The sequence below is a fragment of the Sus scrofa genome, chromosome 12, assembly GCF_000003025.6.
Source record: "Sus scrofa isolate TJ Tabasco breed Duroc chromosome 12, Sscrofa11.1, whole genome shotgun sequence".
Lineage (NCBI taxonomy): Eukaryota > Metazoa > Chordata > Mammalia > Artiodactyla > Suidae > Sus > Sus scrofa.
In genome coordinates this window covers 43,671,578-43,694,613 of record NC_010454.4, presented here as the reverse complement: position 1 = coordinate 43,694,613, position 23,036 = coordinate 43,671,578, and the positions used below count along the sequence as shown (strand labels likewise).

General features: G+C 35.9%; 1 protein-coding gene across 1 annotated transcript in view; it reads left to right on the top strand.

The window, feature by feature from the left end:
* The window catches only part of NF1 (neurofibromin 1), a 267,108-nt gene that overhangs the window by 59,592 nt on the left and 184,480 nt on the right, over positions 1-23,036 (top strand). The window contains 7 exon segments of the mRNA XM_021067460.1: positions 3,353-3,496; positions 6,546-6,629; positions 9,942-10,132; positions 17,407-17,513; positions 20,287-20,354; positions 20,592-20,667; positions 21,388-21,545. Coding sequence (XP_020923119.1) covers positions 3,353-3,496; positions 6,546-6,629; positions 9,942-10,132; positions 17,407-17,513; positions 20,287-20,354; positions 20,592-20,667; positions 21,388-21,545 — 828 coding nt within the window.

The following is a 23,036-nucleotide window of genomic DNA, read 5'->3' as shown; positions in this document are numbered from 1 at the left end:
ACAGATTCAGTACAATACCTATCAAATTACCAATGGTATTTTTCACAACACTAGAACAAAAAATTTTTAAATTTGTATGGAACCACAAAAGACCTTAATAGCCAAAGCAATCCTGAGAAAGAAAAATGGAGCTTTAGGGATCAGGCTCCCTGACTTTAGACTATACTACAAAGCTACTGTCATCAAAGGAGTATGGGGCTGGCACAAAAACAGAAATACAGATCATTGGAACAGGATAGAAAGTCTAGATATAAATCCACACACGTGTGGTCAATTAATCTGTGACAAAGGGAGACAAGAATATACAATGGAGAAAACAGTCTCTACAATAACTGGTGCTGGGAAAACTGGACAGTGACATGTAAAAGAATGAAATTAGAACACTCTCTAACACCATACACAAAAGTAAACTCAAAGTGTATTAAAGACATAAATGTAAGACTGCAATCTATAGAACTCTTAGAGGAAAACATAGGCTGAACACTCTCTGACATAAACTGTGGCAATATCTTCTCAGATCCACCTCCTAGAGTAATGAAAATAAAAACAAAAATAAACCAGTGGGCCCTAATTAAACCTAAAAGTTTTTGCAAAGCAAAGGAAACCATAAACAAAATGAAAAGACAACCCACAGAATGGGAGAAAATATTTGCAAATGAAGCAGCTGACAAGGGATCAATCTCCAAAATATATAAACACCTCTTGCCGCTCAATATCAATAAAAACAACCCCATAAAAAGGGCAGAAAGTCTAAACAGACATTTTTCCAAGGAAGACACACAGATGGCCAAAAATAAAAAGCAGCAACAACAACAACAAATATGCATGAAAAGATGCTCAAAATCACTAATTATTAGAGAAATGCAAATCAGAACTACTAAGAGGTACCATCTTACACCAGCCAGAATGGCCATCATCAAAAATTGTACAAACAGTAAATGCAGGAGAGGGTGCAGAGGAAAGGGAACCCTCTTACACTGTTGGTGGGAATATAAATTGGTGCAACCACTATGGAAAACAGTATGGAAATTGCTCAGAAAACTTAAATTAGAATTACCATATGATCCAGCAATCCCACTCCTGGGCATCTATCTGGAGAAAACCATGCCTGGAAAAGATACATGTACCCCAGTTTTGATTGCAGCACTGTATACAATAGCCAAGACATGGAAGCAGCCTAAATGTCCATCAGCAGAGGAATGGATAAAGAAGATGTGGTGCATATATACAATGGAATATTAGTCATAAAAAAATAATGAAGTAATGGCATTTGCAGCAACATGGATGAACCTAGAACATATACTAAATGAAGTTAGACGGTAGGAGACAAACATCATATGATATATCTTACATGTGGAATCTAAAAAAAGATGCAAACGAACTTATTTGCAGAACAGAAACAGACTCACAGACTAAAAAAAAATATGGTTACCAAAGAGAACAGGTCAGGGGGCGGTGACTAGGGGCTTGGGATGGAGGTGTTCTAAAATTAGGTTGTGATGATAGTCTACAAATATAAATATAATAAAATTCATTGAATTATTGAAAAAAGGAGTCAGTAGAGGGAAATGGAAGACTCTGAAGGCCTGAGAACCAGGAGCACTGAGGGCAGGAGATCAGTGTCTCAGCTCAGTCAGACAAAAGTGTCAAGTTCTTCCTTCTGCCTTTTTTATCCTATTCAGACCCACAAAGGATTGGATGATACCTGCTCACATTGGAGGACTTGCAAATTGCTTTAGGGGTTCACCTATATAAGTTAATTTCATCTGGGAATACCTTCAGGGACATAACCAGAGATAATGTTTCCCCAAATATCTGGGTACTCTGTGATCCAGTCAAGTTGACCCATGAAATTAACAATCATTGCAAGATTTGGGGAGATTCACAAACTGCATTGCAACTACTGCCATCTTTTAAAATCCACCCACCCCTTTGGAGTTACCACTGTGGTATGACTGGATTGATGGTATCTGGGAAGTGCTGGTCACAGGCACAGTAGGTTAGGGATCTGGCATTGCTGCAGCTGTGGCTTAGGTCATGACTGCGGCTCTGGTCTGATCCTTGGCCCAGTAACTCCATATGCTGCGGGGTGGCCAAAGATGAACACCCCCCCCTTTTTTTTGTCTTTTAGATTTTTTACTCTTCATAATCTCGATAATTAATATTATGTAATTGTGTAGGTTCTGTTTTGCCCCCTCCTCTAAATCCCAAACATACCTCCCTTCTCTTATTTAGTATTTCTTTACTATTGACTTAACTAAGCAAGTGGTTTCTTTCTACCTTTTATTACATCATTTTAAAAATGAACCTGGACTCAGGTTTGTGTTTTCACAGAGGAACCTCATTAGTGTTCTCTCTTAGCATTAGCAGGATCTAATATTTAAACAGTAAATATGTTGATGATGCTTTTAAAACAGAATGCTACTCTTAGAGTAGAAATGAACCTCTTGGTAGTGCAACTTAATTCATTCTCAGATAAATGTGAATGTGGTCCCCTTAAAGGATATTTTTTTGCAGAGATTTATCTGTTTGTTGTTCTGTTAACCGCTCAGCTGTGTACCTGAGGGTGATTATCTTACCTGAGTCAATCTTATACTGTATTTATTCTGGGTTATACAGTTTTTTCTCATTGAACAGTCTGCAATTATTTGCCATTATTTTATTTAATTTTTTTTTTTTTTTTTGTCTTTTGCCTTTTCTACAGCCGTACCCGCGGCATATGGAGGTTCCAAGGCTAGTAGGGGTCCAGTCAGAGCTGCAGTCACTGGCCTATGCCACAGCCATGCAATGCAGGATTCAAGCCTCATCTGTGACCTACACCACAGCTCATGGCAATGCTGGATTCTTCACTCACTGAGTGAGGCCAGGGATTGAACCCACAACCTCATGGTTCCTAGTTGGATTCGTTAACCACGAGCCACAACGGGAACTCCCTATTTGCCATTATTGACTAGATGTCTAAGGCATAGATTTTCTTGGTCTCTTGTTCTCTTAATGCTTGAGCTCAATATATAGGAGAAAGGATTATGTGCGTTTTATTGCAGACATTCTCTGAAATAATTTTTAGCTATAAGAAAGTAGCTCTATTTCTGTGCGTCATCATTCTGTCTTACATAGTGCTGGGTAAAGATTTAATTTTGTAAGATTTATGACTTTCAGAAAGAAAGCTGGAAAAATTGAAATTTCTAAAGACTTATTTGATATAAATTTCATTATGTATTGAAAATTGGAGCTTGAGATACAGAGACAACTGATTGATACAGATTTTCCTAAAATCTCATGATTTTCAATGAGAAAGAGAATTCTCTTCAGTCATTTTCAAATGTAAGCTAACATGTTTTTCCCCCCTCAGCTTCCAATAAAAACAGGACAACAGAACACACATACCAAAGTCAGTACCGAACACAACAAGGAATGTCTTATCAATATTTCCAAATACAAATTTTCTTTGGTTATAAGCGGCCTCACTACTATCTTAAAGAATGTTAACAATATGGTGAGTATTTGCATTACTGTTTATGTGGAAATTTGATTTGGTTTGGTTTTGATTTAAAAATTTGGAGCAGCATGTCTTGAAGTATATAAAGTCATTTTCTGTGGACTCTGGATATAAACATTCATCTTAATTTGTGGATAAGCACAGGTAACCTTTTGACTTGGATTTTAGGTTTTTTTTTTTTTTTTTTTTTTTTTTTTTTTTTTTTTTTTTTTTTTTTTTGTTTTTTTTTTGCTATGAGTTACTAGTCGATCACTGTAGCAAGTACAGCACGCGGATCGAGCCGTCTGGACTACACACATCACGCTGGATCTTAATGAGCACAGGAAACCTCATTTTCGACGTTCGCGGATCGATTTTAGGTTTTGATTCTTTTTCTTAAATATTTGTCTTATTTGTGACCCTATCTACTTTTCCATTTTTCCAGAATTAGTATTTCATACAGATTTTCTCATATGTAAATTGACCATAGTAATCTGTTAAAATCTCTTCTTTAGCTTCTCATTTAGATATTTACATATTAGACTGTCCCAGTCCTAAGTGGTAATAAATAAAATTTGACCTTAGGATAAATAGGATTTATGGTCCTAAATGTGAGTTGCTTTTTTTTTTTTTTTTTTTTAAGGGCCTCACCCATGGCATATGGAGGTTCCCAGGTGAGGGATCTAGTTGGAGCTGTAACCACTGGCCTATGCCCAAGCTATAGCAACACCAGATCTGAGCTGCGTTTGTGACCCACACCACAGCTCACGGCAATGCTGGATCCTTAACCCACTGAGCAAGGCCAGGGATCGAATCTCTGCAATCTCGTGGTTCCTAGTCAGATGTGCTTCCTCTGTGCCATGACAGGAACTCCTTTTTTTTTTTAAGGGGTGAGATTGCTTTTATGAGCTACTGTGTTATTTTCTTCCTCCTATAACCTATGACAGCTTCTGTAATAGAGACTTTTGAAACAGTTTTCCTCAAATACCAGTTTCATTCAGTATTTTCATTGTCAAAAGCTCATAATTGCTTTTTTTCCCCTGTGTTTTATAAAATCTGTTTATATTCCCTAGACTTCAGGGTACTCCAGCTATTTTATGTCTGTACCTTTGAACAGCGTATTTTTCCTGTCTCTGTCAGGTGATTCCTTCCTCTATGTCTATCCCTATCTAAAATCTCCTTCATGCTCAGTTCAAAACAACTGCTCTGGATAGTTCTTGATTAAGTCCAAACTGCTCTGCTACTTTTGAGTACTTATAATCACAATTTGTATTATTTATATTGAGCAATGAAACTGAGTTCTGGTTATAGGTTTTGAAAATCAGTACTGTTTTCATAGCCAAATCATCTTTGGTGTGTTTCCTTTTTAAAGAGTTAATTAGAAAATAGCGTAGACTTAGAGAACTGGTAAACTGGAGGTGTGGGCAGTCATTTGCCTAACAAAGATGTTTTCTCTTTATGGAAAAAAGGTAAGATTTTCTGAAAAAAAGCAAGGCCTTTAATAAACGTGTAAAGTGATTTACAGAAATTTAAGATTTTGTGGCCCCCTTCTGTTGTACAGTGTGTGGATCATAGAGATAGGATTATATAAATAAGTGGCCATATTCTCAGTTAGATTGAAAATATTTTAATGTGTGGAGCCTCCTTTTGAAAACAAAAACAAGGGAGTTCTCATTGTGGCTTGATGAGTTAAGAACCCAACTGGTATCCAAGAGGATGTGGGTTCAATTCCTGGCCTGGCTCAGTGGGCTAAGGATCCGGCGTTGCCTCAAGTTGAGGCTTAGGTTGCAGATGCAGCTCAGATCTGGCGTTGCTGTGGCGTAGGCCAGTAGCTGCAGCTCCGATTCAACCCCTGTCCTGGGAACTGCTGCAGGTGCGGCCCTCAGAAGAAGAACAAAAACAATATTGTGCTATTGGCATTCACTTAGTCTTATTGAGTAAATTGAATTATGGAAGCCATAGTCCCTCCTTTTTTTTAAATTTTGTTGAAGTATAGTTGATTTACAGTGTTGTGGAAACCATAGTCTCTTGGTGGTAGATAGTGTAGTATTTGGTTTAGGATAGTGAGTGCTTAAAATTCACCGTAATTGGCATTACAGCATTTTGTTGCTATAAGAATTTAGGCTTTGATTATTTTGTAGCATCAAAGTATGGTTTATGTTTAATTCAAGATTCTGGTAAAGATTTGTATGTGTATCTAGTAGTTCCCATTGTGACTCAGTGGTAACGAACCCAACCAGCATCCATGAGAATCCAGATTCAATCCTTGGCTTTGCTCAGTGGGTTAAGGATCTGGTGGTGTAGGTCACATACGCAGCTTGGGTTGCTGTGGTTGTGGTGTAGGCCTGCAGCTGTAGCCCCGATTTGACCCCTAGCCTAGGAACTTCCATATGTCACAGGTGTGGCCCTAAAAAGCAAAAAAAAAAAAAAAAAAAAGAAAGAAAGAAATGGCATTTTCTATCCTCTAGTGGAACAAGATGTAGGAGAGTTTGGAGACAGTGGCTAAATACAGCCGTACATATATATATTTGGAAGTTACCTAAACACCTAACAAGAACAGTTAATTTTTTTTTTAAGAACAGTTAATTTTAAAAAAAGATTTATATGTATATCTAAATCCTACATGTGTTGTTTTTTTTGTTTTTTTGTTTGTTTTTGTTTTTGTTTGTGCCTGTGGCATGGGGAAGTTTCCAAGCCAGGGCTTTGACCCAAGTTACAGTAGTAGCAATGCTGAATCCTTAACTGCTAGGCCATCAAGGAACTCTATAAATCCTACATATTTTTAAAGTACAAACCAGAATATCTTTTATTGTGGCAAGCTAATTGCAGACTGTAATGGCAGCATTTTCGTTTACCTCAGTATTTTGTGTGAGCATTTGGATAAAATCAGAAATAGATTTAAATATAGTATATAGTCTGGGAGATAAAATGGAAGACTGTTGGTTTCTTGATTCTTAGTCCCTCACTTTTCAGATGTGTATTTGTAGTCCCTCATTTTTCAGATGTGTGTGATTTGTAGTGGAGAGGAATAATCAACTTTTATTGTTGTGATTATCTTTTCTTTTAGAGAATATTTGGAGAAGCTGCTGAAAAAAATTTATATCTCTCTCAGTTGATTATATTGGATACACTGGAAAAATGTCTTGCTGGGGTAAGTAAATCTATTCTTAAGTAGGCAGGTTTTGTGAATTCATTTCTGAGAATGATCCGATGTACTGATGCATAGTTATGGGCAAGAAGAATTCATAAAGACTTTTTGTCTAAGACATGAAAATGAATTTTGTTAACAGCTGACTGGGTAGCATAGACAAATTTTCAATTTATATTTCAAATTATGTTTATATTTGAAATTTGTATTTCATATTCTCATCTTTTGTCAGATATACATTATTAAGATTATCTTTTTAAAGAGATTATCATCTCATCTTTTGTAAATTAAATAGATGTTAAGATTGTAAAGTGTTAATAAGCTTGAGTCATATCTCTTGTGTTTTTTAGAAAAAATTTTATGGAAAAGTCACCATTTCATTTAATTAATTTCTCCAGTTGATTAGGCCTTTGGCATTGCTTAGCTGTCAAAGAATATGGTGCAAAAGTCCAAGAGTTTATTGTTTCCCCTGTATGAATCTCATTTTAGTATTTTACTTTTCAAATCTATATAAAAGAGAGCTTAAAAATTTAAAATATTACTATTACTGATAGATTCTACCTTAAGAACACTTGTTATGTAAATACAAACGTATAAAATAGATATGTGGAGGAGTAGTTGAGTTACAAAACAGTTTTTCACGTTTCCTCTAAATATCTCAGAGTTTACAACCACAACTTACTTCGAATATTTTCAGGAATATTTCTATACTTGAACAGTGTTTTTCCTAGAACATGGTAGGAGTTTATATAAATATATGAATTTAAAACCTCTATTTTAAAGATCTGTCTATTCAGTATGCATTGGGGTTAACTTATTTCTTGCAATCTCCTTTTGACACAACTTTTGCTTTTTTCAGAATTGCTTCTCTCTTCCATGTGTATTACAATTGTTTTCTGTAATAAACCTGGATGGAAAGAGACTTTGATGGGAGGACTGATTAGTTGAATGGAGACTAAGGAAGGGATAGGGCAGAGAGTTGGAAAAAGATAATTATATTCACACAACAGTGTATCCTTAGGGATTAGAATTATTTAAGACTGTAGGTGGCAAAACCTAAGCATAATGTTTTAAATTCTTTTATTGACTCTTGTCTGTATTGCAAAGTTGTGAGACAGTGCTTATAAATTTTCTGTGCATATTGAGGGTGAGCTAGTTTTGCTCTTGCTTTGTGCTATCAATTTGTGATGTGCAGTTGTTCATTTGTAAAATGAAGTGAAAGAGCAAAGGAGCTTTTCCAAATAGGATGATGGAATTTTGAAGATGGACAATTTTTCATCTTCTTTTGAATCAGTTCTTTGCGATTCCAGTATATCAATGACACCCATGTTTGAATGGGGATAGGGTGATTTATTGCCTCTTCAGTTCTATAGTTTTTCTCCATTAACATTTATAATTAAGAGGTTATGGTAAATGTATTTGGGAGAATGGTCACTGATGTTATTGGCCCCTGTTTAATTTGATACTCTTTGGAGGTAGCCTAATTGAAGGTCTAAAAAGTAGGCATAGTATAACTAGTATAATATATATAAAATATATGTTATCTTTCTCTGCTCTACTTTTGAGAATGTATACATTTTTCCATTAAATTTAAAATTTAAAATTGATACTATGCATATTATTGAACAGTTGTGTTTTCTTAAATGATTTTGTGATTGTCTTGTTTTCATTTTTTGATCAAAGTAAGTTGAGGCAGTTTAAGAAGAACTGAGTCCCACAAGTACATGTTTATCATTAGTAGTTGAAATAGCTAAATGAAAGTAAGCAGATACTTAAGTCAATATCATGGTTAAAACCAAAATTTTATGAATAAAATTTTGTAGAACTTGAAGAATCTTAAGTATTTTTGTTCCTGTATATATAAACATTAGTCAAAAGATTGAACACTTCTATTGTTTTTGTTTATTAATTGGAGTTAATTTCAACATTTGCAGTGTTTGGTTAGCCTATAGGCTAATAACAAAGAGCATTAGGACTCAAATTTTGCAGGTTTTTGTGATAGCTGTTTATTTACTGTCCATGTATTTTAGTGTATTTGTATCTGAAGCTTTTGGATTGGAATTAGAGAACTGAGTATAGTGAACAAAAGTTTGTTCTTTGTCATCATGTTTGGTATTATCAAAACTGTTACTCAGATAAGGATCCTAAAGCTGATAGGTAAAATATGATGTGGAGCATTGTATTTTCAGGGTAGTTTCTCTGTTGGTTGTTTTGCTAATTATAGAGATTTACAAAGTAGAGATTTCAGTGTTAACACCAAAGTTATCAAAGTTGGTGTCATTAACAGAGGGACCACTGGCATTATTGTATTCCTGATGTGATGTAATATGAGCTGTAATGAATTACTGAAAGTTTTTAATTTGAATCTAATCAGACCGTTAGGTTTAGGTTCCAATTTAATAGAAAATATAGTGACTAGAAGTACAAGTTTTGCCACAAGGACATAATCAGATCAGTGATATAGAACACTTCACAGGCAACTGACTCATTGTCTTTAAAAAAGTCAGTGTTACGGCAAATATACATGTTGTACATGGAGCGTGTGGGGGAAATAGTTTAAGAATAAAGAGGCTAAAGGAATGTTACAGTCATGCTTCAATCTATGAACCTTTTTTGGATCCTAGTTGATTTTTAAAAAAATCTATGAAAGACGTTTAGGGGGCAGCATTTGGGGATATTTGAAATGTGGATTGGCTATTAGCTGATATGAGTAATTGTTTATTTTTACTTGGTGTGATCATGTATTGAAGTTACATTGGAGAATGTTCTTATTTTTAAGAGACGTCGAAGCAAGGTAATCAAGGTGAAGTTAAGATGTTTGTAACTTACTTAAAATGGTTCAGCCAAAACAAAATTAGTGATAGTAAGTAATATCTGTCTCTTTTTGTCATCTGACCAAAGGTGGTGTGATTGCCCACCTAGGAATTAATTTGGATGTTGAGATAGTTGACAGTGCATTCACCAAATGAATATGAGTAAAGTTTACTTAGGACTCAAACTACGGATTCCCAGGAAGAGGAGTGCTTATGTAGGGACTTGATGAACAGAGTAACAAGCAGAAATGGGGGTGCTAAAGAGGATGAATAGGGGTACCTGGACTTTTATTGTGATGAAGAAGTGAGAGATGTAATCATCCTCTTTATTAAACTAACTGTAGATAGAGCAAACATGCTGAAGTATTAATGTGGAATCTAAGTGATGAGTGTATGGATGTTTATTATTCTAACTCATATATGTTTGAAATTTTTCGTAATAGAAAACATTTACATTTAAGTTTAAGAAAGGTTTAGAATTATGTGATTATTTCTATTTTAGCAACCAAAGGACACAATGAGATTAGATGAAACGATGCTGGTCAAACAATTGCTACCAGAAATCTGCCATTTTCTTCATACCTGTCGTGAAGGAAACCAACATGCAGCTGAACTTCGGAATTCTGCCTCTGGGGTTTTATTTTCTCTCAGCTGCAATAACTTCAATGCAGTCTTTAGTCGAATTTCTACCAGGTTAGTGGGTAAACCTACACAGGAATGTTGTAAGTAATATAAGTTTTGTCTACATATAAATAAAAAGTTGGCAGAAATGAATTTAACCTGGGCTTTGTTGAAAATTTATGCACTGATCTCTTTGAAATTGTTATTATGTAATATTGTGATATTGGTGGGTACAGTTAAATGTGAGTACTGTTATAAAGATGAAAGTCTGAATTTTGGGGAAAAAATATCACCCATGACCAGGCTTTCCTCCTGCCCCAAACTCTCGGTATCAATTTTTGTTTATTTTTTATTGAAGTATAGTTGATTTACAGTGTTGTGCCAATTTTTGCTATACAGCATAGTGACTTAGTCATATATATGTATACACATTCTTTTTCTCATACTGTCTTGATCCATCATTATCCCATGAGATTGAATATAGTTGCCTGTGCTGTACAGTAGGACTTAATTGCTTAATCATTCTAATTGTAATAGTTTGCATCTACCAACCTCAAACTCCCTTTCCATCCCACTCCCTCCCCCCTTCCCTTGGCAATCACAAGTCTGTACTCTATGTCTGTGAGTCTGTTTCTGTTTTGTAGATAGTTCATTTGTGCCATATTTTAGATTCCACATATAAGTGATATCATATGGTATTTGCCTTTCTCTTTCTGACTTACTTCACTTAGTATGAGAATCTCTAATTGTATCCATGTTGCTGCAAATGGCATTATTTTTTCTTTTTTATAGCTTAGTAGTATTCCATTGTAGATATGTACCACATCATTTTCTTCTTTGCCTTTTTTTTTTTGTCTTTTTAGGGCTGCACCCACAGCATATGGAGGTTCCCAGGCTAGAGGTTAAATTGGAGCTGTAGCCACCAGCCTATGCCACAGCTACAGCAATGCCAGATCCGAGCTGCATCTGCGCCTACACAATAGCTCACAGCAACTCTAGGTCCTTTAACCCACTGAGTGGGGCCAGGGATCAAACTTGGATCCTCATGGATACTAGTCAGATTCATTTCCACTGAGCCGTGACAAGAGTCCTGTACCACATTTTCTTAATCCACTCTGTTGCTGGACATTTAGGTTGCTTCCGTGATCTTAGCTATTGCAAATAGTGCTGCAGTGAACATGGGGGTGCATATATCTTTTTGAATGAAAGTTTTGTCCAGATACATGCCCGGGAGTGGGATTGCTAGACCATGTGATAGTTCTTTTTTTTTGGCTTTTTAGGAAGCATATGGAAGTTCCCAGGCTAGGGGTTGTATCAGAGCTGCATCTGTGACCTGTACCACAGCTCATGGCAATGCCGGATCCTTAACCCACTGAGCAAGACCAGGGATCAAACCTGCATCCTCATGGATACTAGTTGGGTTCATAACCCGCTGTGCTACAAAGCTACAAAGGGAGCGCCTGGGTCACTTGATAGTTTTTGAGGAACCTTCACACTATTTTCCATAGTGGTTGGGTTGTACCAGTTTATATTCCCACCAACAGTGAAGGGGAGGGTTCCCTTTTGGTTTGGCTTTTTAATATATCATTCCTTTTAATGAAATCAGCCAATCAGAATAATTGATGAGTAGTCAGAATTCTAATGATCTTAAAGCTCTGATCCTTATCATAATATCCTTAGTTGTCCAAAAAACAAACAAACAAACAAACAAACAAAAAAAACCCAACTAGCAATATGGAAGCATAAGGAATTGAGTAATTGCAAAGTAGAATTTTTTAGAAAGTGAACTGTATTTTGAAGTGTATGAACTCCAAAAGCTCCCATTTGTTGAGCATTTACAGTATATGCTGTGCTGTTTTATCCTCACAGTACTCCTGAAACATAGATGATACTTTCCCTATTTTACAGGTAAACAAACTCATACTACAGAAATTATCAAGGTGATGTAGCAAATAATGGAGGACCCACATTTTCAAGTCCGACTGGCTTCAGAGTCTGTTAGTTTCATGGTAACAGGCTGCTTCCCTGTACTTGTATTTTGGTCTTTTTTTTTTTTTTTGGTCTTTTTGCCTTTACTAGGGCTGCTCCCATGGCATATGGAGGTTCCCAGGCTAGGGGTCCAATCGGAGCTGTAGTCACCGGCCTACGCCAGAGCCATAGCAACGTGGGATCCAAGCCGCATCTGCAACCTACACCACAGCTCACAGCAACGCCGGATCTTTAACCCACTGAGCGAGGCCAGGGATCGAACCCTCAACCTCATGGTTCCTAGTCAGATTCGTTAATCACTGTGCCACCACAGGAACTCCTTTTGGCCATATTTTGATGAAATCGTTTTTATAATATACACTACTATGCTTTAAAATTGTATGATAAGTATGATTTAAGTTTTTATTTGATGATTAGAAATCATCATATGATCATCTGCTGTGATATGATCATCTGCTGTGATATGCTGCAGATGGAGAAATTGGTATGGAGTTGTAACTGACAGTAGCAGGTAACACTGGAACTTATTTCATGGAAATGATTTACCTTTCTAAAGGAGGTAGAGTAAATGGGCCCTTAATTACGACCAAGTAGGAATTATAACATAAATTACCTAGTGTGTCAGTGGATCAAAGACTAATATAGACAGAGAAAAATAACTGTCTTTGCTTATTGGTAGCTGCATCTTTGCTTTGTCTGTGTTGTGTGAACAGCGGTCTTCCGTTAGTCAGCTTAGTTCATTCTTACATTGTTTTCCAGCAGGTGTGAATGAGAACATACATTGTAATTTGAGAATTTGTACTAAGGTTTTTTTTTGTGGAATTGGCTAAGTTCAAAGTCCTATTTTTTAATAAAAATATGGCATTTCTGTAATCATGATGGTAGGCAACAATATTCTTCAACCTTTCATCAGGATTCCCGGTGCAAAGAAAATTAAAATTTTATTTCATGGTATAATATGATTGATAATTTTGGGTACTTTTTTTTTTTTTTTTTTTTTTTTTTTGTTCATACTCGTGGTATATGGAGGTTCCCAGGCTAGGGGTCCAATCAGAACTGTAGCCACCGGTCTATACCAGAGGCAACAACAACAAGGGATCTGAGCCACGTCTTTGACCTACAGTACAGCTCATGGCAACTGGATCCTTAACCCACTGAAAGAGGCCTGGGATCGAACCTGAGTCCTCATGGATGCTAGTTGTGTTTGGTAACCACTGAGTCATGATAGGAACTCCCCTGAGTAATGTTTATACAATGAAACAGTGTCTTCATGAGATCTTTTGAGTTTTACCATTACTTATTCATTTCTGGTTGAAGCAGTAAGGTAACGAACACTCAGTAATAGGAGGTATTACAACTATAAAAAATAAGAACATATAGCCCCTTCTTTGTTTAGGTGACGACTAGACCAGTCTTCTGAAATAATCTTACATTGAAAGTAGAAAATGATCAGAAGAATAAAATGATTTTTAGTTTATCCAGGTATGAATTGCTTAAATGAAACAGCAAATGTGTACCTCTGAAAACTCTAAAAATTTTCTAGTCACAAAAGATTTTATCTTGCAGCATTAGCACATGTAAAAATATACAACTTTTGTGTATTTCCTGAATCTAGTTCACTGTTTCCAGAATAGAAGTTAAGTGTCTCCAGAAATAAGCTAGTTTCTTTAGCTTTCAGGGAGCAGACTGCTCAGAAAGGGGATCTGTAAAATTCATGTTTCAGACAACTACATGTGCTGTTTCATTTAGCTTGTGCCAGAAATAGAAGCTGATCTTATTAGAGGGCCACTCACCTGAAAGTCCATTATGATGGTTTAATTTAGGTGGGGTTATTTTATGACACTGCGGTCATAGTATTAGGTGACTTAAAATATGCAAGAGACTAGAATGGCAGTTCTTTCTAAAGATTAATTTTATGCCTCGTGTGTAATAGATGAATGAGTATTATGAACATTTGTTGTGCTTGACCATTCTACCTGTCTACAGATGTTTCTCTTTTCGGATTAACATTGGCTTTTGATATTTCTGTCCTTTCCTTTAATATGAGTTACAGATTTTAAGATAATTTTATTATTCTGCTGAAGTATAGTATACCATGTTCTGTGGCTCATAGTACTCTTTTATATAACTGATTCCCTGCTTTCTCCACAGAAGTACTGTACAGTGAACTAATTATTTCGTAGTGGGAGAGTCCTGAAGAATATCTTAAGTGACATATCACCAAAAGCAGAAGACTCAGTGACTTTAAATGTTCCCTTTGATTCTTTTACATATCCACTGGTTTTTTTTTATGGTTTCTTACTCTTTTTCATAGTTTAAAATTTCTTTTTAAATGTCTAATTATTCAGAACATACTATATATTTTCTTTAAGATTATTAAATGATCTCATATGTATGCGCCAACTCTCATTCATTGTGAATTGTTGCTCTCTGTTTTGTCAGCTTTGCAAATTTATCTTTAGTGCAATCTACATTTTCTTTGGGAATACCTTACAGCCAGCCTGAGGCTGTGGGAGTATCCTAGTGATGCTTTTGCATTTGCTTTTGCCAAGTGCCCAGTTCTGTACCTATATTTTTGTTAATTTCTCAGTCCTCGATTGTATGGGTCGTGTAAACGTGGACCTGCCTTATGAAGTGATAGTCTTGGGTGACTTTTCCTCCTACCCAAAATTTAGGCAGATCAGACAATCTTCTTATGCTGGAAGTTTTTTCCCACCACTTTCTTTTCTTTCTCTCTCTCTCTCTGTGTGTCTCTCTCTCTTTTAGGAAGTTGATAGGTCTCTCTAGCCATGTTTTATGCAGGGGCCTGATCCTACTTCCTGCATTATTAGGGTACAAAGCATTGTACCCAGTTTCATGTGGATGTTTAGCCCTAAATCCCTAGGGGAAGAAGAACCCCCAATGAACTCTCATTCACCCGTCCTTTGTTGGCCAGATGATGCCTTCAAAACCATCTCTGGTTTTCGGTTTCTTTTTCATTTCTGGACTTGGGTGGGTAGACAGTGTTTCTTTCACTTTATTTCAATACATTTTAAATACCTTTTTGATGTTACTCAGTTTACCTGTTCTTCCTAGATGTTTTAGTGATAAGTTTTCCACTTCATTTCTTTTGCCTAAGCTACCCTTTGATTTCTCTGCTTTATAAATGATATTTAAGCTTCAAAAAGTACCCCTTCCTATGGTAATAACTGGAGTGTAAAAGGAATTAAACTCTTCTAATGTTTTCACAAACATCCATGCATTACCTTTTCAAAAGTTGGTGTTGCTGATTTACAAAGTTATGTTTCCTAAGGAGTCATATCCCATATCTTTAGGCCCTTTGTAGCAGCTGTAGAATTGGTAGCATGTAAGTCAGTTTTGAGGACCTGCTCATTCCCAGTGTGAACTGCTAAGCTTTTCTCACCCTGATGATAAGGAGAACATTAGCATATATGCTTAGCATAGAATAATTTTAATGTTAGCTATACATCTGTAGGCTAAAGTGAGGGAAAGAGGAATTTGAGAAGAAATAGCATTGATTTCATTTTTAGCAACTAAAGGTTTAGTATGATGATTAATGTCAATTTTAAATTATACTAAATGGTTACAATTTGAACTAATATGAAAAAATCGTGTAGTATTTATGCTTTTTCACCATCTCTCTCTGTATGACAATTAATAATTCCATTATATTGCTTACATTTTTTGATATCTAATAATTAAAATAAGCATGCCTCATTAGGAAGCACACTTCAATAGATGAGCAGTACCAACATTTTTTTTTGTCTTTTGTCTTTTTCAGGGCCGCACCTGCGTCATACAGAGGTTCCCAAGCTAAGGGTCCAGTTGGAGCTACAGCTGCCAGCCTATGCCACAGCCATAGCAACGTGGGATCCGAGCCATGTCTGTGACCTACACCAAGCTCATGGCAATGCTGAGTCCTTAACCCATTGAGCGAGGCCAGGGATTGAACCTCATGGATACCAGTCGGGTTTGTCAGCCACGGAGTCATAATGGGACCTCTGAGTACTGACTTTTAAAAAGCTTGCCTCTGTGGTGGTTACTAAAAAAGGAAGAAAATTTTAACCTTTTAAAAAAAAATTTTTAGATGAAAGTGAATTTTTCTTTTTCTTTTTCTTTTTTTTTTGTATTTTCTAGGGCTGAACCCATGGCATATGGAGGTTCCCAGGCTAGGGGTCTAATTGGAGCTGTAGTTGCCGGCCTTCGCCAGAGCCACAGCAACGCCAGATCCAAGCCATGTGTGCTACCTATACCACAGTCATGGCAACGCCAGATGCTTAACCCGCTGAGAGAGGCCAGGGATCAAACCTGCAACCTCATGGTTCCTAGTCGGATTCGTTAACCACTGAGCCACAACAGGAACTCCGAAAGTGAATTTCTTTATCAGTTTAAAAACATCTATATTTTGTTAAGTGTTAAATTTTTCTACATTTTTGATAACTTCATATTTAATAAGAGGGAAGTTTTAGGTTTAGAAAGATTCTTATCATTACAAGCTTAAGTTCTTTGAGAGAGGGATGTTAATCAAATAATCAAATAAATGCATATGGACTGTGCAATGAAGAAAGACTTACTTACTTTTTTCAATACAGAGTAAATGTATCCTGTGAATGTGGATAAAATGCCATTCATGTCTCTGAGTCTAGTTTTTTGTTTTTTTTTTTTTTTTTTTTTTTGCTTTTTTTAGGGCCACACTCGAGGCATATGGGGATTCCTAGCCTAGGGGTCAAATCAGAGCTGTAGCTGCTGACCTACGCCACAGCTGCAGCAACGTGGGATCCAAGTTGTGCCTGCAACCTACACCACTGCTCGTGGCAAAGTCAGATCCTTAACCACTGAGCAAGGCCAGGGATTGAACCTGCGTCCTCATGGTTGCTAGTCAGATTCGTTAACCACTGAACCACGACGGGAACTCCATCTGAGTCTAGTTGATATAAATAGAAGTTAATAAAATTTATCTTTATTTAATTTATAATTTGAAATTTGAATTTTATATTACAGAAAAAAATTAAAAATGCGCAGAGCAGAAAGTATTTGAAATACCCATGCACCTCTTACTGTGCTTCAGCAGTTATCAGCATTCTGTGGTTCTTTTTTTTTAAATAAAAATTGTATATATTTAAGGTGTACAGCATGATGGTTTGATAGACATTGTGAAGTTTATTGTATTATCATGGTTTCTTTCATCATATCCCCTGAATTACTTATGGTCCTGTAGATTTTCATCAGAAAAATGTATACCATTTTATAGGCGTATTTTTCTCTTATAAACTCAGAGTTAGAAGACGGTTGAATTCACAGTTTTGGACTCTTCTAAGACTTCAGTTGATAAATTATTTTTGGCTTTTACTCTTCAGGTTACAGGAATTGACTGTTTGTTCAGAAGACAATGTTGATGTTCATGACATAGAATTGTTACAGTATATCAATGTGGATTGCGCAAAATTAAAACGACTCCTAAAGGGTAAGTTTAAATGTATGATATATCTGAAATTAATTAATGCAGGTAAAAAGACAGTATTTCAGATATACTAATTATACTAACTGTGTGGAGCTAAGACATCAAAGTGGATTTTATAATGCCAGTGTCCTTGTGAAATGGACAGTAATGTTTTGTTTGAACAATTCTTGAACTTTTGTAAACAATACACTAGAAAAAAATGAACATCTTAAATCTTGGCAGTGGAAAGGCTCAACTACAGTTTTTGCTTTTAATAAAGAGAATGTGGGAGTTTCCATTGTGGCGCAGCAGAAACGAATCCTACTAGGAACCAAGAGGTGACAGGTTCGATCCCCTCGCTCAGTGGGTTAAGGATCTGGCGTTGCTGTGGGCTGTGGCGTAGGTTGCAGATGCAGCTCAGAGCAATAAAATATATATACATTGACTGTAGACTACTGTGTATGACACATTTAAGATGTTATAGAGGTAAAGTTGGTGAATATAGGAAGGCAGAAAGACTCTAGAGCACTGTGAAGTGTAATGCTTTATTTGGAAATCAAAGAGTAAGAGCAAAGATGGTTGGAGGGATACATTTGCAAGTCTAGAAAAAAAATTGACATTTTTCAAGATTATTTAGATAATTTATAATTTAAGAAGTCATCTTTTTTTTTTTTTTTTGGTCTTTTTGCTATTTTTTTGGGCCACTCCCATGGCATATGGAGGTTCCCAGGCTAGGGGTCTAATCAGAGCTGTAACCGCCGGCCTACGCCAACCAGAGCCACAGCAACACAGGATCTGAGCTGCGTCTGCAACCTACACCACAGCTCATGGCAATGCCGGATCATTAACCCACTGAGCAAGGGCAGGGATCGAACCCTCAACCTCATGGTTCCTAGTTGGATTCGTTAACCGCTGCGCCACGATGGGAACTCCAAGAAGTCATCTTTATCTTAGCAAAATATTTATATAAATGTAATAAGTACTTGCATCCCTTCCTTATAAGTCCATGGGGGAGTTCTCTGCCAAAAGACTGTTAGCAGTAAACTAGTTTATAGGAGGATCATCTTTTCCAGAAGTAATTATTTTTATAGATGTGGACAATTTATAGAAAAGGAAATTACAATATATATTTATATGGAGAAATGTTGATTCTTATTTTTAAAAAGCAGTCTACTATTTTGAGCAATCAAATTACCAGAATAGGAGTTCCCATCGTGGCTTCACTGGGAATGAATCTGACTAGCATCCGTGAGGACGCAGGTTCAGTCCCTGGCTTCCCTCAGTGGGTTAAGGATCTGGTGTTGCTGTGAGCTGTGGTATAGGTTGCACATGTGGCTTGGATCCTGAGTTGCTGTTGCTGTGGCTGTGGTGTGGGCCAGCAGCTGTAGCTCCAATTAGACTTCTAGCCTGGGAACCTCCATATGCTGTGGGTGTGGTCCTAAAAAGCAAAAACAAAACAAAACAAACAAACCCAAAACAAAACAGCAGAATAAAAGAAATGAACACATTTAATGATGGCAAGGATGTGATAAGGGCACTTTCATCTGTTGCCCAGCCCTTCTAAAAATCAGCTTGACAATATTTATCAAGAGCCATGAAAAACAGTCATCTCTCTGACTGGACGGTTTTGTTTCTAGATATTTATGTACTTTAAAGAAATAATCAGCAATTTGGAAAAATTGGAGTATAAAAGTGAAATATTGGAAATATCTTAAAAGTATAACAATTGAAAATTGTTTAAATAACCAGTTACTTAATACAGTGACTTAAATATTCTGAATGACATCAAAGGATACTCAGAAGACAATGGTTTTGCAGCCCAGTTTAGTCATTTATTAGGTCTATAACCTCAAAAACAGTTAGTTGGCTTACCTGTTATATCTGAAGGCATTAAGATTTTGAAAGAATTAGGAGTTCCCGTCGTGGCGCAGTGGTTAACGAATCCGACTAGGAACCATGAGGTTGAGGGTTTGGTCCCTGCCCTTGCTCAGTGGGTTAACGATCCGGCATTGCCGTGAGCTGTGGTGTAGGTTGCAGACGCGACTCGGATCCCACGTTGCTGTGGCTCTGGTATAGACCGGTGGCTACAGCTCCGATTAGACCCCTAGCCTGGGAACCTCCATATGCCGCAGGAGCGGCCCAAGAAATAGCAAAAAGACAAAAAAAAAAAAAAAAAAAAAGATTTTGAAAGAATTAAATGTATTGAAAATACATGGCAGGTTATAATTGTTCAAGAAATAGTTATTGTGTATAGAGCTATCAAATACATGTATGAGGAATTTTTAGTGATATGAAAAAAATGGGGATATGATGTGAAATGAAAAGAATAGGTTTGATATAGCCTGTTTAATCTCAGTTATGGCAAATATATTTTTATGCATATGCATAGGAAAGGGAAAGGAAGGAAATTCACCAAACTGTTAAATGTGGTAGTCTCTGAATGGTAGAATCATAAATAATGCTTTAAATTTCCCTTAGATTGTTGTATGTTTTTTGAATTTTCTGTAAGGACCATGTATTTTGTACATTTAAAAAATATAGTTATTATTAGAAACAAAATAAAGGAAAAAACTCAGAACAGCCTTTGAAGTTGAAAGCTTTTTGCTGAGTGTTGTTTTTACTGGACTTAACCAGTGCATTTTGGGTTTATATTAAATGTCTTTACCTTTACATTGCTTATAAATAATACTGGAATAAAAGTTTGTATGTAAAGGAAAGTTATTTTTTATTAGTAGGTCTGAATTGTATTTGTGTTAACTAATTAATCTAGAGTTAATTTTAGAATTTTTTTTTTCAGAAACAGCATTTAAATTTAAAGCCTTAAAGAAGGTTGCACAGTTAGCAGTTATAAATAGCCTGGAAAAAGTAAGTTATAACTTTTTTGGCATGAAAGTTTTGTTTAATTTTTGGTTACAAATATTGCTGTCTTCAGTATTTTGAATAAAAAAATTATGACTTGAGTGATAATTTCACATTAATTTTTAGGAAGAATATATTGCGTATTCTTAGAAAGGAAATCAGAAGTTTGTGATATAATTGGAGCCATGTGATATTTTATTATACTAAGAAAATATTACATAAAAACATATGTTTTATTTGTAGGCATTTTGGAACTGGGTAGAAAATTATCCAGATGAATTTACAAAGCTATACCAGGTTCCACAGACTGATATGGCTGGTAAGGATAAGATTGATTGATTGATTGATGTCTTTTAAATCTTACTTAGGTAAAAACCTACCATTTTCCAAGTTATTTTTGTTATTAATGTGCTTTTAATCTTTTTAACCTAGGCCAGATGGGAAATATTATTTTTCCCTTTTATTTCTAGATAACATTCAACCTTTTTACTTTGCCTTGAGCAAATAGATAAGGAGGTTTGAAATGACGCTCTGATCTTTAATTAGAGTTCTGGGTTGGATGTTGATGGGTCTTCATTGTAGAGAAGCGCTTTCATGTGCTCTGAAGCTTTATTTTGTATTTAGTGTGATGTGTATAAAGTAGGAATAGCCTCACCTGGAATTCTCAAGATGCAGCTGGAAGGCAGAGAATATAGGCTTCTGGAGAGCTTTGCTAATTCCCTTTGAGAAGCTGTTCTGTCTTTGTTTCTTGGATACGTCACACTTGGCATAAGGCCCTGCACATTGAGACTAAACACAAGTGTAGGTAATCTAAAATGTGGACTTTTCTAGGATGGCCCAAGATAGCTCTTCTAACACAAAGACAATATAACATTGTTTATCTGCTTACCTGAATGAATTTATTGAATTAAGTGAATTTCCAAGCTTATCTTTTAAAAGTGTGGCCTTTGGGTTTTTGAGTAGTGCCAGCCTTTAATTTAATGTCAGAGATTTTCTTCTCATCTAATAATATCATTTAATATTTATATTTTTCATATAGAGTGTGCAGAAAAACTCTTTGACTTGGTGGATGGTTTTGCTGAAAGCACCAAACGTAAAGCAGCAGTTTGGCCACTACAGATCATTCTCCTCATCTTGTGTCCAGAAATAATCCAGGATATATCTAAGGATGTGGTTGATGAAAACAACATGAATAAGGTGAGGGGGGCAAAGTTATTTCCATTATGTCCGATTTGAAGCAATTTGTTTTACTCAAAGTATATGTAACTTTTAAGCTTAGCATTCTGTACACCTGATAGTTCAGGAGAATATCTCTAGTTGCATCATTGTAGATTTTTTTTTGTTTGTTTGCTGCCCTTAGCAGAGACATACTTGGGCATACATTTAGTTGGAGAAAAAATATGTTAGCAGTGATAGCACTCATTGATTAAATATTTAAAACAGTCACTTAGTTGTATTCTTTCACCAGAGAGGACTAGTTGGCAACATTAAACATTGTTTTCTGTAATAATCCTACAAGGGTTGGCTTACTAAAATTCATCACTTTTTGTGGTGACTTTGCATGTACTTATATTTGTGTCCACTTGGTGTTAAGGAAATAGGTAACTCATTTTAGGCATTTTAGAACCGTTTTCACAGCATTTTACTAGGTGGGCAGGGTACCACACATGTCATCGCTAGTGAAATTGGCACTGTAATGACCAATAATTCTAAGAGGCTCTTATAATTAAAAAAAAAAAAATAAGAGCTGGATATTTAATTTTACTGTTTTATTTGAATTTCTGTATGCAGTTTGCTTTGATAATGTATTTTTATAATAAAAACATTTAAAAATGTATATATTTTTGCCACTTTGAGAGAAATACTCATAGCTGACTAAAGCCCATGAAGTGGGCTCCTGCATCACTTGCCTGTGGATGGAGACGTTCAGATTCAGCTGAATGATTTGATAATTTGTAGAAATTTTATATAGGGAATTTATGCATTGATTGATAAACGAACTAGACAGTCCTTGTGAGTTTTTAATTCTGTGGTGCTCTGCTTAGGTTTATATCCCAACTTTTCCATTATGAAGACACCACTTTTCATGTTTGATTGTTTTGGAGTTCTTCGGAATAGTATTTTTGTTTGTTTCTGTTTTTTTGGGAAAATACACATAGATTAAAAAAACTACTCTAAATTAAATATTAAAAAAAATTTTTTTTATTATAGTTGTTTATAATGCTGTGCCAATTTCTGCTATACAACAAAGTAACCCAGTCAAACATGTATACATTCCCTTTCTTATCTTCCATCATGGTCTATCCCAAGAGGCTGGATATAGTTCCCTGTGCTGTAAAGTAGAACCTCTTTGCTTATCCATTCTAAATGTAATAGTTTGCATTTACTAATCCCAAACTCCCAGTCCATCCCATCCCTCCCCCCTTTCCCACAAGTCTGTTCTCTATGTCTGTCTGTTTTGTGGATAGGTTCATTTGTGCCCTATTTTAGATTCTGCATTTAAGTGATATATGGTATTTGTCTTTATGTTTCTGACTTACTTCACTCATTCTAAATGTTCATTGGTCATTTGTATATCTTCTGGGAATTGCTCATTTTTCCATTGAATTCTTTGTCTTTTATTGATTTGTAGGGTGTGTGTAAACATTTTTTTACTTGGTTTCTGTTTTTAAACTTTATGAGTTTGTT